General features: G+C 42.5%; 1 protein-coding gene across 1 annotated transcript in view; it reads left to right on the plus strand.

Annotated features, from left to right (window-relative positions):
- The window catches only part of cfap65 (cilia and flagella associated protein 65), a 21,900-nt gene extending 7,201 nt beyond the window's left edge, over positions 1-14,699 (plus strand). The window contains exons 6-33 of the mRNA XM_072443966.1: positions 1-66; positions 141-366; positions 1,131-1,405; positions 1,494-1,580; positions 1,831-2,042; positions 2,105-2,264; positions 2,342-2,464; positions 2,751-3,008; positions 3,513-3,652; positions 4,151-4,235; positions 4,315-4,461; positions 4,540-4,705; positions 5,484-5,612; positions 5,684-5,894; positions 7,791-7,919; positions 8,019-8,180; positions 8,797-8,863; positions 8,933-9,043; positions 9,130-9,321; positions 10,711-10,860; positions 10,939-11,088; positions 11,188-11,307; positions 12,757-12,891; positions 12,964-13,014; positions 13,097-13,308; positions 13,759-13,863; positions 13,962-14,148; positions 14,643-14,699. The exon at positions 1-66 is cut by the window's left edge and continues 68 nt beyond it. Of these exons, the coding sequence (XP_072300067.1) occupies positions 1-66; positions 141-366; positions 1,131-1,405; positions 1,494-1,580; positions 1,831-2,042; positions 2,105-2,264; positions 2,342-2,464; positions 2,751-3,008; positions 3,513-3,652; positions 4,151-4,235; positions 4,315-4,461; positions 4,540-4,705; positions 5,484-5,612; positions 5,684-5,894; positions 7,791-7,919; positions 8,019-8,180; positions 8,797-8,863; positions 8,933-9,043; positions 9,130-9,321; positions 10,711-10,860; positions 10,939-11,088; positions 11,188-11,307; positions 12,757-12,891; positions 12,964-13,014; positions 13,097-13,308; positions 13,759-13,863; positions 13,962-14,148; positions 14,643-14,699 (4,113 nt within the window). The remainder of the gene's footprint in view (positions 67-140; positions 367-1,130; positions 1,406-1,493; positions 1,581-1,830; positions 2,043-2,104; positions 2,265-2,341; positions 2,465-2,750; positions 3,009-3,512; positions 3,653-4,150; positions 4,236-4,314; positions 4,462-4,539; positions 4,706-5,483; positions 5,613-5,683; positions 5,895-7,790; positions 7,920-8,018; positions 8,181-8,796; positions 8,864-8,932; positions 9,044-9,129; positions 9,322-10,710; positions 10,861-10,938; positions 11,089-11,187; positions 11,308-12,756; positions 12,892-12,963; positions 13,015-13,096; positions 13,309-13,758; positions 13,864-13,961; positions 14,149-14,642) is intronic.
- Positions 14,700-16,430: the final 1,731 nt, after the last annotated feature.

The raw sequence follows: 16,430 nt of genomic DNA on the forward strand, positions 1-16,430 counted from the left end.
GACTTCGGCGGCGCTGCAGTTGGACACACTTTGCATAGCCACTTTGAGATTTATAACCCGTCACCTGTGAGTATTGTGTGGAAATAACAACGATGCAAACTCCGGCGGCGTCTCATTTACATCATCGCTCTGTCTTCCAGTTCCCCGTGTGCTTTTCCGTGTCCCGATTGGCCGGTGGTATTCCCCTGCTGGGCTCTGTTTTCGGGTGTGATATGACCGGTGCGGAGGTGGCTCCCGGAGCGTCGCTAAAGGCCGCAGCCAGATTCACACCCAGTACAGCCAAAAGCACCTCCGTCGAGTATTTGTCGCTACTATGCAAAGGAGCGATCAGCGCAAGCCTTTTGAAACTCACGGGAAGATGTATAGGTAACGAACGCAGATGACGTCCACAGAAAGATTAAAAAAGTCATGTCGCTAGACAAGATAAGATAAGATAATCCTTTATTATGGGGAAATTTTGGTGTTGCAACGCAGTAGATACAGGGGGAAAGGACAGATAACTTAATACTCTGAATAGAAGAACTCTTATAAACAAAACAAAAAAACTCTTATTAACAAAACTCCTCTCATATTTTAATAGGGAATGGAGGAAAAAATTAAAAAATGAAATAAAATAATAATAAAATAACAATAATAAAATAAAGTTAAGTTAAGTTAAAAAATAGCTAGCATAAGACTAAATAATACTAATACTAATAAGTAAACAAAACACTTATTTACATCAGTTGTATGCACATGAATATGGCCTTAATTGCACATGGTTTATTAAGTATTGCACATGAATATGACGGTATTGCACATTGCACAGCTACTTTTAACTTGAAAAAAAGTGACGTATTTAGACCTGCTGACATGGCTGAGCTATTTTTACATATTACGTTTTATTGCCTATGTCAGTGAACAAAATGTGCAAAAACTGGGAATTGCCTTGGGCGTCACGGTGATAAAACATGCATAAAGCAATGAATCGTGATCGTGGAATATACACGTTATAAACAATATAGTTTGTTCTGGCCATTATTTCACTAACCGTATTTAACCAGGGAAATCACTGTCAGGCCACATCTACGAAACAATGTATGTTAAAGGTGCTACTGTAATAATAATCTGAAGAAGAACGATTTCTACAGGTCCCCAAGTCATGCTGTCTCCCCCTATGGTGGACTTCGGTATTGTCGAGCCTGGACAAGCAGTGACACGCGCAGTGAGGCTGATGAATTCTTCTTTGGCCGAAGCTGTATTCCAGTGGGACATGGACTGCAGCGGCAACAGTGTGTTTTCTATCCAACCACCAGGAGGCATCGTACCCCCACAGAGCCACATCACCCTGAAGGTCACATATAAACCCACGCAGAGTCTTCCTCACTACAGGAGAGTGGCCTGTCTCATACTACACGAGGTGGGAGTAGTATTTCAGCTTGATAAAGACTGTAATCCCACTCAAACGTCTTGTTCCCGTTGATTCTGAAATATCTGCACGTTTGTCTCTGCAGGACGTTGTGTTTCTGGACATTGTTGGAAACTGTCACGCCCTGACGCCATTTGAACAGTTACTAGAGGAATCAAGCGACGATTTTAAGGTGAAATATGGAGGAAAAAAAAGGCATCAAATACACTTTGATGTGGATTTACTCAAGTAGCTTTTTAAAGAAAATTTTACTTTTCTGACTAGTTTGTGTTCGACTTGAATAACGTCGTTTTGAATTAACGATACTCTTTCCTGACCTCTGCTGATTATTGTTGGCATTATTGTGACGCCAAGCCTTACTACAGCTCACTTATTTTGTATTTCACTGCACTTTTAACACGCCGTACGTCTCTCTTTTCCAGACACAACAAGAAGCAGACGGCATGACTCTAATGTCTGAGTATTTTCGGTCGAATCTCTGTGGAAAAGACCCGCAGTCTCCACCTGCTCCTCTTCTTCTTCTGTCTATTGCACCCAACGAGTTCGTCTTCAACCAGAAACTCTTCTCTCTGCCCGAAAACCTCATTTTTCAAAAGCCAATGCTCGTGACCAGCCACAGCAAAGTCAAGCTCAGGTAACACCGGCTCAAAATCCTCCATTATTATTACGTTTATTCGCGTCTTCATGGTTTTGTAGATTGGAGTGGACATCTGCCCCGGACTCCTCCTTCTCCGTCGTACCTCAGTTCTGTGAGCTTCCGCCACTCAAATCCACCTCATTTAGAGTGACTTACTCCACAAAACAGCTCAACTCTTTGCACGGAGCGCAGCTGGAGTGTTTCGCATATTCCATGGCGGTAAATGCATTATTTCGACTCCGCCCAGCCCTTTTAGTTATTACCGTATAATAACGCATGTGTTTCCTCCGACGTAGGACAGCGACCAGTGCGACACGAGTGCGCTGCCCTACTCGTTGACCGTGAGGGCCATCGCTCATTCGTTTGAACCTGGGAAGAAGCACCACGTGCCTCAATGTTCGCCAGAGCCCCGCCTAGTGGTGAGAAGCGAGAATGAGTTACTGCGGCGTTTTGTCACTGGATTTAATGCCTGATAAAGTAGTGAGACGAGCAACTATTTACAGTAGTTATAGTTGTGCGTCAATGAAAGGGACGCTGCAGACATTTTGGCATTAAAATGTAGTTAATGTATATGATATTTGTGTAATTACGCACGTGTGAGGGTTGAGATGACGTCATAACAGCTCAACGTATCACTTTTCCTCATCCCCACGTGTGATTAGTAGTAGTAGTTGTTAGATTAGTCACATTCTCTGTGTCTTGTAGGAGTTCCCGCCCGTAAACGTCGCCCTTTACCGCTCCGTCCTGCTCCCGAATAAAAGCGACCTCCCTCTGACCTTCCACTTGAACCCGGAGCGCGATCAGAAGCTCGCCAAAGCCGCCTCTCTGGTCGTGGTCCCCGGCTGTGGTCTGATCCCACCCAACTCTCACCAAATCCTCTCCGTCAGAACCGTCCCCACTGCCGACGGCCCCGCAGAAGGGTTCCACGTACAGCTGGATCTAAACGCTGCAAAGTACACGGAGGTAGTATACGGCTTTATTGAACCACAAAGAGAGTGAATGTGTCGCTATAACGATAAGGTATATTTATATTTTGTTGAAGCGTGCATTTTGTTCTATTATTTGTCTTTTTGATGTGTTTATTCTGGTTTCCATCTGTACGTTTGGGGTGTGTTCACACTTAGTCCAGTCCGTTTTTTTTCCTGATTTAGTTAGTTTTAGTCCTGTTCTAATCCAGGTTTAAGTTTCCAGTTTGTATGTGGTGAATGTTCAAGTGTTTAGTATAAAAAAGCATGCTCAGGCTCAACAACAATATTAAAACTGTCACAGAAAAGGTAAAATCTCAACATTTCTGCTGCAATCTGGAAGCCAAAAATGCCAAAACATCTTAAAAAACGTCTAACTTTAAAATCTTGTCTACTCCGGACCATTCCCGGACGTACAAGGGATTACACTGAATAACATGAAAAATCGTAGCTAATACAATATACGATTAAATGTTTTATATGTTTGATCTCTGCTCTTCAGGAACTCACAATAATCAGCAACACGGAGCCGCCCTGTGTGTCCCTTGAAGACGAGGGGAAAGTGCACCTTCCTCCCACTGCTCTTCATTCTTCCACAAAACGCCTCCACTGCATCAGGAACCTCAGTCGCCAAGCTCTGCGGTCGGTCGCTGAAACTTCTACTTCTTTTCACGCACATGTTTAGATCTACCGTATTTTCCGGACTGTAAGTCGCACCAGCCAAAAAATGCATAATAGAGAAGAAAAAAACATATATTAGTTGCACTGGAGGATGAAATGCAGTTGCAAGTGCGAAAATAACAACTAATATCAGATATAAGTATAAGTATATAAGAATAAAAAGTATAAGTATAAGTCGCACCTGCCAAAAAATGCATAATAGAGAAGAAAAAAACATATAAGTCGCACTGGAGTATGAAATGCAGTTGCAAATGTGAAAATAACAAACAATATCACATATAAGTCACTCCAGAGTATAAGTATATAAGTATAAATATAAGTATAAGTCGCACCCCGGCCAAAACCAGGAAAAAAGGTGCGACTTATAGTCCAGAAAATACGGTAGTTGAGTCCTGGCTTCAGAACCCTCACCCACAGCCGGTCGAGGGTGACGGTCTCTTTGCGCCCTTTCGACAACAGGTTTCAATGGAGGATTCCGGAGGACGACTGGGGTCTCATCTCCGCCGAGCCGGACGCCGGTGTGCTGAATCCAAACGAGAGCTTGGTGAGAGAATAAAAACGTACTAAACATACCACGCCTGAAAGATTTTGACGTCACCCTTGCCTTTGCTCCGTCCCCGTAGGCGCTGATGTGGTCGTTCACGCCGTCGGAGGAGAAGACGTACACGTTCAAACCGTCCCTGGCGATCAGTCCGATGCAGTTTCCGGACGTGGTGAACTTGCAGCTCCCGCTCGAAGTGACCGGGCGAGGCTGCGTCGGCCACGTGCAGGTCCTTGCGCGCCTCCGCTGTTCATTACGTCCGAGCAGTTTGACCGCTCGCTAACTGCCGTGTGCGCTCGATCCACAGGCCAAAGAAGTGCTCCTCGAAGTGAACGACGTCATGGTTAGGAACAGCCAGGCCATAAGCATCGCCGTGACAAACAACAGCCCGTGCACCATCTCCTTCTGCGTCACGGCGGAGCAAACGCTTAAAGATAAAGAACTTGTGCACAACCCGAATATCGATCAATGTGGTAAAAAAAACATCACTTTCCCATCCAATCCTGCCACTTCCATGTCCTCCATCCCTTTATTCAATAGCTTTATTTACTATTCAAACCATTCTAGCTGCTACAAATCATTAGCAAAGAACTATGTCGGTGTAATCCCTCATTCGTCCAGGCGTGTTCCATAGTAGAAAAAGCTTCAGTTGTAGTCATCTGGACTCAGTTTGAAAAAATAGACGTTTCGACTCTCATCCAAGAGTCATTGTCAATAAAAGATTTTAGATCGAGAACTCCGATATTAATACTGTTCTGTGGTAAGACCCGCCCATTGGGAGGAGCCTTCCTGAAGTAAAAAGAGTTGTTTGTTTCAACAGAAACTCCCCCCTTGTATCTACCGAGCTAGCCTATTCAGAATCTTAATGGGCTATTAGAATCCTCTTTGTCTTTGTGAGACCCTGGCTCAACCACCCTGAGTACCTGATTAGCATCTAAATGTCCTGGTCCTGGTCCTCTACCTTTCCAGGGGTTCAGTATTCCATTATAGATACCAGGGAGATCGAATCTGAGCCCTCCATTTCTGTTTAAAGAAGGTCTTTCTTTTTTAACAAAAATAGCTTCCTTAACTCCTCTTTCAAACCATCTTTTCTCCCTGCTTAAAACCTTCACCTCACCGTCTTCAAACGAGTGATTAGAGGCTTCAAGATGGAGATGCACGGCGCTCTGTGGTCCTGAACTTGTATTTCTTCTGTGCTGATAAAGCAAAGAACGTTTCGCTGATATTATTCTGTTATTTTTGCATGTTTAGCGTTGCAGTTCCACAACGAAAGGGTGACAATCGTCTCAAATTCCACCGTGCTCCTACAGTCCACATTTACACCACCGGTAAAAGCCCAGTACCAGTGGATCATCAGCTACCAGAAAATAAACGCCAACGGTACGAAACAAGAGACCGATCAAAATTACCGGCAGATTTTTTTCTTTCATTTCATACATTTTCACCCTCAGGCTCAATGTCGCCCGCCACGTTTCTGTGCGAAGTCCGTGCCAAGGGCGTGTACCCGACGATACAGATGACCGACGTGCGTGGGAGTGGAAGTTTGTCCCAGTTCAGTAAGATGCACCTCTGGACACTCTTGTCACTGGACCATCTGAACAAGCTGCTCCAGTTCAGCCCCTGTCAGCCCGAACTGACCCACAGCATTCCCACCAAGCACAGGTGAGGCGCTCGTAGTCATGGCGATGTTGCCTGACCAGCCAACACGTTTTGGCAGACTACTTATCAAAACTGTGTGTGGATCTGGGGCTCGACCGCTGCGTTTCAATTTCTAGGGCGGAGTCTAGAGCAGAGACAGAACCAATCACATGAACCCAGAAGTGACGCAAAAAACGCGACGCGCTTAACCGGATATTACGTAGCCCGTGTCAACAAGGCGTGTTCCGCGTTATCCGTCCCCGAACGCAGAAAATGTCTCCTGAATCGCGATGACGCCCTTCGTATAACCGCATCTAACGCACGTTGATCACGGCGAGTAGAGCGGACTTTCCTGATTGTTCAAACCGAAGCGAGAGCAGAAGTAAACACTCGGTCACGAGCCGGGTCACGAGCCGGGTCACGAGCCGGGTCACATGCCGGGTCACGAGCCGGGTTCGCCGTCTTGAATGTTTTGGAACGGGGGGTGGAAAGCGCTACTTCCGTATCTCAGTGTGACGCGTTAAAAACCTCCGACTGGGATTGGTCGGTAAATGAATTACAGACGATTTCATTGGCTCTGACTCTGATTCCAGACCCTTACGCATTCAAACAGAATGTGGCTAGCGGGTCAGGCAAATAGCGATGGTGTGTGTGTCCTCAGGGTGAAGGAAAAGGAGGCAAACAACGGCACACAACAGTTAAATGTCCAAAAAACAAACAAATAACGAATAGGCTAAGTTAACGCTGCAAGTCGATGTTTTTTTGCTCTGGATCTGATGGTCAAAAACAAATGGGATATGAATCTGTTTTTTTAGCAAAGTGACTGCAGTTTGAACATGCAAGTCACATGATTCTGACTTCTACAGCAATAAAATTATGCAGGTGTCATGTTGTTTTACTGGAAAAGTGCAGAATTAAACAGATTGAATATTTAAAAGACCTGCCAGACAACAGCAGACAACAGAAAGAGCAGATACAAATCACACACAGGCTCAACCTAGAAACTGACACATTTTAAAATAATCTGGATTAAATGGGACAATTGTTTTGAATCTCACGTGCCTTAACCTTTCTTTTTTTTTTAATTATTATTATTTTTTGAATTACCAAATCTGTTTTCTCTTTCTTTTTACTCTTTTTTTTAGTCTTAGTTTCTTTTTGTCTTCTTCATCTTCTTGTTTTTCTTTCAGTTTAATAAAAAAATGAAAAAAAATAAATAAGAAAGAGCAAGTCAAATGTTAAATGTTTAAATTAAAGATAAAATATCAACTTTAGCCTGTTACTAATGCTACAACGTTTAGGTAATAATATTGACAAATGTTGCTCACTAATATAATATAAGATAAATCACTTTTCACTTCTGGAAAATGAGTTATCTCACATTTTAACAGCAACGTGAACGACATCCACAAAGATGTAAGCTTCAAGATCTGCAGCGTGAATGTTATCTATGTTCAGAGCCTGTTTTATGCGGTTGAAGGCTATTTCTTAAAGGAATAATAGAGGATTTTTCGCAGATTTGAGAACTCAAGCAACAGTTGGTCCCTTTTTTAAATGCACGCAACAGCCCCGACTGCTACATCGCATCTCATCTCGGCAGATTTCCGTCTCTTCTGAGCTCGAAAACAGTCTTTCTCTGTCGTCATTTTGTACTGTTCACTGAAGGAACTCGCTAAACACACACCGGCCAGAGAAACGTGCTAGTATCGCGGGAACGAGGCAGTAGCACGCAGGGAATGATTGACATGTGGGAGAACTACTCGGCTGTCCACGCCACGAGGAAATGACTCAGATTTGGCGCCAAAAATCTTCTATTATTCCTTTAATATTACTCTGTTTCAATGAGTTCTCAACGGCATTTTACAGTACTTTGTTTTTATGTATTTTAGTACGCTAATGTTTTGTTTGTTTTCTGCACAGCCTGTACAGCATTCCTTCTGTCCTCACCAAAGCTTCTGTGGACTTTAACTTCAGCGCTGCACCTTTAAATTCAGACCTCTCGACCTTTATGCTAATGCTTTGCAACCCGGGCATCACCCCCGTGGAGTGGTAAGTGTGCAAACTATTTACTCACACAGTATCAGACCAATTTAAAGTGTTTTTAACCAGACACGAGTTGACTTCTACCTCCTAACACTGTGTTATCAGGGCCTTCTTGTTTCCAGAAGATCAACAGCTCGACCCAGAGTTTTTGGCGGAGACGGGGGAGTTGAGCACCACAGAGCTTTATCAAAAGAAGGTGTTCTGCGTTATGCCTCGCTCCGGACAGTTGAGGTTTGGCCAGCAGAGAGCAGTAAAGTTCACTTACAGGTGACGGAGAACACACACAGTAACACTCACCAATTTACTGATGTACTCATAGTTATTTTATTACTTGGTTTACGGATCCGCCGCACTTAGATTATTGATTTATACAATATAAGTAAAATAAATTGGGGTTAGGGAAAAAGCAAACAAAGCAAAATAGCATTAAATTAAATGTAAAAAGCAGTATTAAGTCAAAAGACAAGAGCGCGTGAAGGAATTTCTCGCCAAACTCCTGCGGAAGTCTGTGACGGGTCTGTCCCTGCGTGGAGTCTCTGTCTGCTGCGCACCTTTATATTGCAAATACACATTTTAAACCCATTTACCACATTTTCTTCAGCGCGTTTTGCCGTGACTGGGTGGGTGGGGGAGGGTGCACACTTAAGAGTCAGTTCTGTCTGTCTAAAACACGCTAAATCTGCTGTTACACGCTCCTGTGCACCGCGTCCCCCCCTCTCCTCCCGTGATGCGTTTTAGACAAACCCGGAAGAAAACGTCTTTTGAAATTGAAATTATATTATATTTTTGTTCCGTCCGCCTGTGCAGTATATTTCGTTTAAAAATCCGTAAACAAAGTAATAAAATAACTGCGGCCTCACTCATAATACCATTTCCCTCACAGCCATCAATATCTTGGAAAAGATCGCTTCCCCGTCCTTCTGAAAATATCTTTTGGAAGAGAGATAATGGTGAGTAAATGTTAAATCTGGAAAAAAAAAAAAAAATCCTTGTATTTATTCATTTCTTTGGGACTATAGCTTAACTTCCAGGGCATGACAGTAGAAGTGGACAGACCATATCTTCATTTCGCCTCCGACACTCACGTCTTTGACTCCGTCGCCATTGGAGATTACAACCCTCCCAAACAGGTCAAAAACCGTCCCTAAAATGACAAACCGTCATCCTAGAAGAGCCACGTCAACATATTTCAATTCCACATGTCGTTTTCACACAGATGTACGTCTTGCATAACCGGGGAGCCGTACCGCTGCAGTATGAAGTGGACAGAGCGGTGTTTTCCCGGGTCCGGGAGGAGAACTTCGACCACCCGGTGCTGCGCTGTCTCAACCCCGAGGGCGAGATCGCGGCCGGGGGCGTGGCCGTCCTGCAGTGGATCTTCTCTCCACTGGAGGCCAAGTTGTACCAGGTCTGTGTGATGGATGAACCCGGTGTAAATGTCTTTGTTGTTCGTGTTGCTGTGTCTTATCTTAGCCACCTTGGTAAGGCTGAGCAAAGTAATATGTCTGTTTGCCGTAACCCGACCGGCCCGGTATGAAACTAGCCAACTGAAAAAAATATATCAGCATTTTGTAAAAAAAACGTCAAAATCTCTTATTTTTCAATTATTTCGCCGACTCACCGTTCGATCTTTCCTAAACCTCCGTTTTTTTTTTTATCACGCTGGTAAACCTATCTTTCATCCTGAAGGACTGATAATGCAATGTCATATTCAGTCCTCCACATGTATCTGTAACAAAACAGAACGCGCATGACTGTTATTATATTGACTTTTGCAAGTTGGTTTGCCTCTGTCGACGCCACTGAAGTGTCCATAATACATGTCACACTCTATCATGGTGTGACTTGATTTAAATTTGACTTATGCAATGCATTCTGGGATTGAAACACGCCCAGCAGCATCATCACAACAAACATTCCGTCATTGACTGTTGAAGCCTGACCCCTGGCGGTCACTCCGAGTCAAAAAATAAGAATTTGCCTACCGTCCAACCCACTTGAAAAATGTTGGCTCGGGTTACAGCAAACAGACAATTTATTTGTGGGAGCCTAAGTGGATATTATATAGAGAGAGACAGAATCAGAAAAGGTTTAAAGTGACAGGTTAGATAAGATAAGATAAGATAATCCTTTATTGTCCCACATGGGGAAATTTCATTGGTGTAACGCAGGAAGATACAGAGGAAAAGAACAGATCACTTATAGGAAGTCTGAAAAACACTTTCAGTAGAAGATCTCCTATAAACAAAAACTCCCATAGACAAATAAATAAATACATAAATACCATTGCATGTGATCACGACAGTAATTGCACATGAATATGTGTCACGACGGCACATGGATTGCACATGAATCACAACAGTAATTGCACATATGACAGAATTGCACATCGGTATTAGGTTAGGTCAGTATTCTACCAAACATGGTGCATATTTTTATTTTGGTCAAGTTTATCATTCAAATAAATACATAAAAAACACACATTTATTTATTTAATTCATGTTTAAACTGCCCCTAAAAAAACTGTTCCTTAAACTGTGTAAGTTGCATTTTGGATGGCATTTTCTGTGTTAAGTTTGAGCGATTCCATTTGATATTTTTTGGAACTCCAGTATTCTTTTCCCCCTTCACTGCTGCAAACTATGATAAATACCAAGTCATAACCATCTGTAATAATCAGAGTCTGGCGCAAACAAAGAACAACTCAAATGTAAAACAGTAAAAAAAACAATAAAAGTATAGCAAAGTGCTTTTGTTGAAGCCAAACACCTCACTCTTTTGGGCGTTTGTGTTGCAGATTGACGTTCCCGTTCGCATCCTGAACGGAGAATCAACAACAGTCACGTTCGAAGGAAGCGGAATCAACTGTCGCCTGCAGGATCTGTCCAGCTCAAGGACCAGCGCCGAGTCCGGTCTTTGTTGGCAGAGGGCGCCTTTCCCCGAGCAAGTAAGGACATCTACCAACAGAGTGAAACACTGCCAGATCTAAAGCTTAAACTTGTCTTTTTTTCATCTTTCTATAAAGCCAACATTCCTCTCCGAAGACAGCGCCGACTTTGGTGCCATCACCGTCTTTTCAAAGTCTTCCAAACGACTCTTTCTCAAACACGACAGAAAATCCCACGACATCGTTTGCTACGAGTGGGTTCTGCCTCCACAAAACAGCCGCCCGCAGGCAAGTGAAGGCAGAAGAGTTCATCCATAGAATTTAACATGAATAAGTCACTTTATTTCAATACAATCAACGTCCGTTACTGTTTGTCTTCGTCCGCAGAAGTTACTGGACATCATTCCGAGCGAAGGCCGTTTATCTCCCGGCCAAATAGTTCATTTTGTGCTGACCCTGTTTGCCTCCGAGTATCCCACCAACTACCAGATCGATATCATCTGTAAGGTATTATAGTATTGTGTGTTAAACGTGCGCTTTCGGTGACGTCATGCATCCGGGACTTCCTCGTAGCGGCCATTTTGAAAGGGGCACGCGATATACTAGCGACCACCACGACTGCATCCTTTTCTAGGCAAGGCAAGTTTATTTGTTTCATACACAAGGCAATTCAAAGTGCTTCACATAGCAGGAAAAATGCATTAAAATCACAAGGAAATTACAGAAACAGAAATACAATAAAATTAACTAATTAAAAACAATTTAAGTCATAAAAGAGAAGAGTGCAAAGAAAAATCCTTTCAGTCATATGCGCAGCTAAACAAAACTGTTTTTAGCTTAGATTTGAACATTGTCAGAGTAGAAGCCTGTCTCACATCTTCAGGAAGAATGTTCCAGATTTTAGCAGCATAAAACTGAAACGCAGATTCCCCATGTTTAGTCCTGACTCTGGCACCAGCAGGAGGCCGGTCCATGTTTAGTCCTGACTCTGGGCACCAGCACGAGGCCGGTCCATGTTTAGTCCTGACTCTGGCACCAGCAGGAGGCTGGTCCATGTTTAGTCCTGACTCTGGCACCAACAGGAGGCCGGTCCATGTTTAGTGCTGACTCTGGCACCAGCAGGAGGCCGGTCCATGTTTAGTCCTGACTCTGGCACCAGCAGGAGGCCGGTCCATGTTTAGTCCCGACTCTGGCACCAGCAGGAGGCTGGTCCATGTTTAGTCCTGACTCTGGCACCAGCAGGAGGCTGGTCCATGTTTAGTCCTGACTCTGGCACCAGCAGGAGGCCGGTCCATGTTTAGTCCTGACTCTGGCACCAGCAGGAGGCCGGTCCATGTTTAGTCCTGATTCTGGCACCAGCAGGAGGCCGGTCCATGTTAAGTCCTGACTCTGGCACCAGCAGGAGGCCGGTCCATGTTTAGTCCTGACTCTGGCACCAGCAGGAGGCCGGTCCATGTTTAGTCCTGACTCTGGCACCAGCAGGAGGCCGGGCCATGTTTAGTCCTGACTCTGGCACCAGCAGGAGGCTGGTCCCTGAGGTCCTCAGAGTCCGAGATGGTTCATATGGCACTGACGTGTCTGAGATGTACTTTGGTGCTAGGCCATGGAGAGACTTGTACACAAGCAGAGCTGCTTTAAAGTCTATTCTCTGAGCCACGACATAATGAGCTACGAATACTTTAGATTCTTCAGACGATAACGGTAAACTAAGGCACACGACACAGCTCTCATTCCTTGGTCTGACAACAGAGCGATGTTCTTACAGAACGCAGGCTTTTGGCATTTTGGCCTCATATCTCCTGGATACTGTATGTAGTAGACGTGTTGTTGTGCCCCTTTCAAAATGGCGGACTCGGTTGCTACTGTACAAGTTCCCGGATGTGCGAACGCAGATATACCGCTGTATACACCCTGTACTCGCCGGGGTCGTACACGTAGTTCTGTTTGATACGGCAGATCACTTCTGAAGCTGCTCTGCGCCACTACAACGAGGACGTGCAGCACATGGAGGAGCAGAAAGAGAGGCGCAAACACGAATTCACCATCACAGATAAAACCCCCAAGGAAAAGAAAGTGGTTCTGACGGAAAAAGTGAGCAATCAAGCACATTTTAACGACATTATTGTTCGTTCTGTCTGTAAACGATTGTTGTTTTGGTCACAGGAAGCCGAGGCTGTTGCGCTGCGACACAAAGCGTTTCTGAATCAGTATAAGGTGAGTGTCAGATTGTCAAGAGTCAACGTCACACAAAAAACCATGAATGAACAATGTTTTTTTAAATATTTGTTCTCACCAGACGCTCCCCGCCATCTGCGCCTCTCGCGATTGTCATATAGCGCCGACTTTGATCACTAATGTGACCAGAGCAGAACGCAGAGCACTCAGAGCGTTGGCGAAGGTCCCGAAAGACCCCGAGCCTCCGAAGCCGTGTCTGCTCCATCTGTGGGTGACGGCGCAATCGCACGCTCTCCCGGAGTCGCCGGGGCAACTCGAGCCTCCAGACACAAGGTACAGCAGCTACACAAAGTACTCGTGTGGGGGGGTCATCTTTCTATCGGGTGGTAGTAGGATGATTATTTTGGTCACACTTAACGCTACACAGTCATTCTCTTCGATAGGATGGGAATATCATAACCTGGGTTCGTGTATTTGCAGCCCTCAAATATATTTGCTTGTATATTATGTCAGATGTCTCCTGTAATTATGATACACTTCTTTGTTACCATACAATTTTATCCTATGACCATGTTTGTTACCATGTAAAGAAGAGTCTATTCTAAATGACAGTGGGCTTTTCCTGCTTGAATAAATGTCTATGAATACAAATGAATCTTAATGTTGATCGCATGCATTACTTTGTTATTTCTATCATGAACTTGACTCTTAAATGTCTCTCTAACTTTGAATTATGATTATTATTGGTTCATTTAATGGAGTGACACTGTGTTTTGTTTTTAGACCCAAAGACATGGACAAAACCCAAAGTCCAATTCCTTTCACAGAGAAGTCTTCGTCGGCTCAATGCAGAGACATAACCTCCGACATGTTCTGCTCAATGCTCAGGTCATTATCTCCTCTAAACAGGCTGCAGTTACTTTCATAGGTTTGTGTCATTTTAGAAGGATTTTAGAAGTAACTAACTCATGAATGTTTACTTTCAGAGATATTGTTGAAGACGCAGCTTTAGGCAAGAAGCTTTTAACCATCGCGTCCACACCTGAAGTTTACAATCCGACTCCTGCGTCTTCAAATAAAGCCGCGGCGGAGAAAACAGACAAAGAGGGAAGGAAAGTGAGGCCAGTCCGCCCGGAGGTCGTCGACCTGGTGAAGGAGGAGTGTCTGTCTACGGTGCAGAATGTGATGACAGAAGTGATCAGGGGACAGCTGGGCCGGAAAATGTAGTCCAGCGACTGTCACTGTTCATGTGTCCATCACCTGATGATGGACCTGATGACACATGAACAATGAAGCTGCAGAAACTGAGTGGCTGTGGGGAAAGTCTACAGAATATCTAAAAGATTATCAAGTTTTAAATAATTAAAACAATTTTTTACTGTAATTTCTTTCTTTTTCTGGGCAGGACGGTGCAGATTAATAACCATGTCTGTAAATATGCCAGAATTAGACAAAAAGCTGTTTTTCATCTATAGTCCCATGACAGTTGTTACAGCCGGCTTATCGGGGCTTGAAAAACCCAAAACATTGTTTTACAGTGCTTTTATTGTGTAAAACCCAAATTTGTTGTTTTGCAGTGCTTTTATTCTGTCAACAAGCCGTAATAAAGAAATTAAATAAGGTAATCTCCCAGTAATTCGCTTGATCATTTTCTGGATATTTCGCAGACTTTCCAGTCACTGGCGATGGCTTCTGCCTTTGCAGAGTTTCTAGTTTACTTTTAAACTCTTTCTATAAAAGAAGTCCCCGTTGACATGACGACATGTTTGCTCCGTGAGGTGGAGCAGTCGGACTCAGTTTAGACCTGGTCTGGATTTGGACCTTGGTCCGGACCTGGTTCTCTGGTCTGGACGACTTTTAGACCTGGTTTTGCTTTTTTTTTTAATTCCGCAGTCACTCAATAATAAAACAGTAGAACAGTTATTTGCTGGATACAATTGGTCTGAACTGATGTTTTTCTACATTATCAAACATCTTACTCTTACATATTCAATGAGTATATATTTTATTATATACTCATTAACTAACTGCTGTTCATTTGTTTTTATTTGGCCATTATTAATGTTTTATTCTGTTTAACGTTATTTTGTTGCCAATTAGAAATTGACTTACACTTTCCTATTAATAAAGTCATTCTTACTGCATATTAATAGGATGTTAAGATATTTTTGTACATTATTTATGATATAATAGGCTTTTATCCTTTAAAAAAAAACTGCTGTATAATCTGCAAATTGACTCATCTTAAATTCCTTTCCAAAAATGGTAATGCCTTGCAGATTAATTATTGACAAAATAAGCATCTGGGACACCAAAATCAATACTTTGGGAGAAATATACAGACTCCCTCTTGAGTTATGTCTGATCCCAAAGAAATCAAACGACTTATACTGACATAAAACATTTATGATACTAGAAAAAATATCTCCAAGAGCCATGTGTTTTAGAGTTTGAATTATAAAGCTCAAGCCAGTCAAATACTTTATACAAATCTATGTATTAACAGTCTTTTCAACTTGTCTATAATCTATCCGGTCTATCACGAGTATTTTTTCTTATTTTTATTGTTTTATAACTTACAGTACGTCTCCAAAAGGTAAACACCACAATAACGTTTAACTTCCACTAGATGGCGCCACATATTAACTCACTGAGATCTTGTAAAACTAAATGTATTTCAATTAAAAGTAAATTCAATCTGTTAAATCACGAACAGGAAAAAGAAGATGTAATATTTCTAACATAGTTTAATCTAATACATTCTCTGTACATTTGATATATTGTATTGTGAGCCAGTGAGTGCATCAAAACAGTTCTAAAGTAAGTCATTTGTGTATCTTCAGGACAATCTCCGTATGTGTTTATGTCCGTGTTATTACCCATCTGGTGGTTATCTTTGAGCAACAACAGCAAACAGCAGCCTCCAGACACGAGTTGGACACAGAAGAAAGGCCACGGCATCAGTATGTGCTTTTAAATAACAATCAGCGCTTTTCTAGATACAATCAGATGTAATGAAGTTACCGCTCTGCCGGTAACTCATGAATCACACTCCACAGTCAGAGAAGAGGAAAGATTTAGAGACAGTGAGAAACGTAGTATTATTCAGTGTTTGCTCAGTAAATATTTGGCCTTTGAGTCACCTGGACGTCCATAGAGACCAGATGAAAGCAACTGAAACATTATTATTAGTATATATATATATATATATATATATATATATATATATATATATATATATATATATATATATATATATATATATATATATATATATATATATACATACACATACATACATACATACATGTATATGTATATATATATATATATATATATATATATATATATATATATATATATATATATATATATATATATATATATATATATATATATATATATGTGGGTTTTGATGAATGGTTGCAATAAACAAAAAACTATAAACAAAACAT

The sequence above is a fragment of the Eucyclogobius newberryi genome, unplaced genomic scaffold (genome assembly GCF_026437365.1).
Source record: "Eucyclogobius newberryi isolate DKJ021-1_F unplaced genomic scaffold, fEucNew1.0.hap1 SCAF_14, whole genome shotgun sequence".
NCBI classification, from domain to species: Eukaryota; Metazoa; Chordata; class Actinopteri; order Gobiiformes; family Gobiidae; genus Eucyclogobius; species Eucyclogobius newberryi.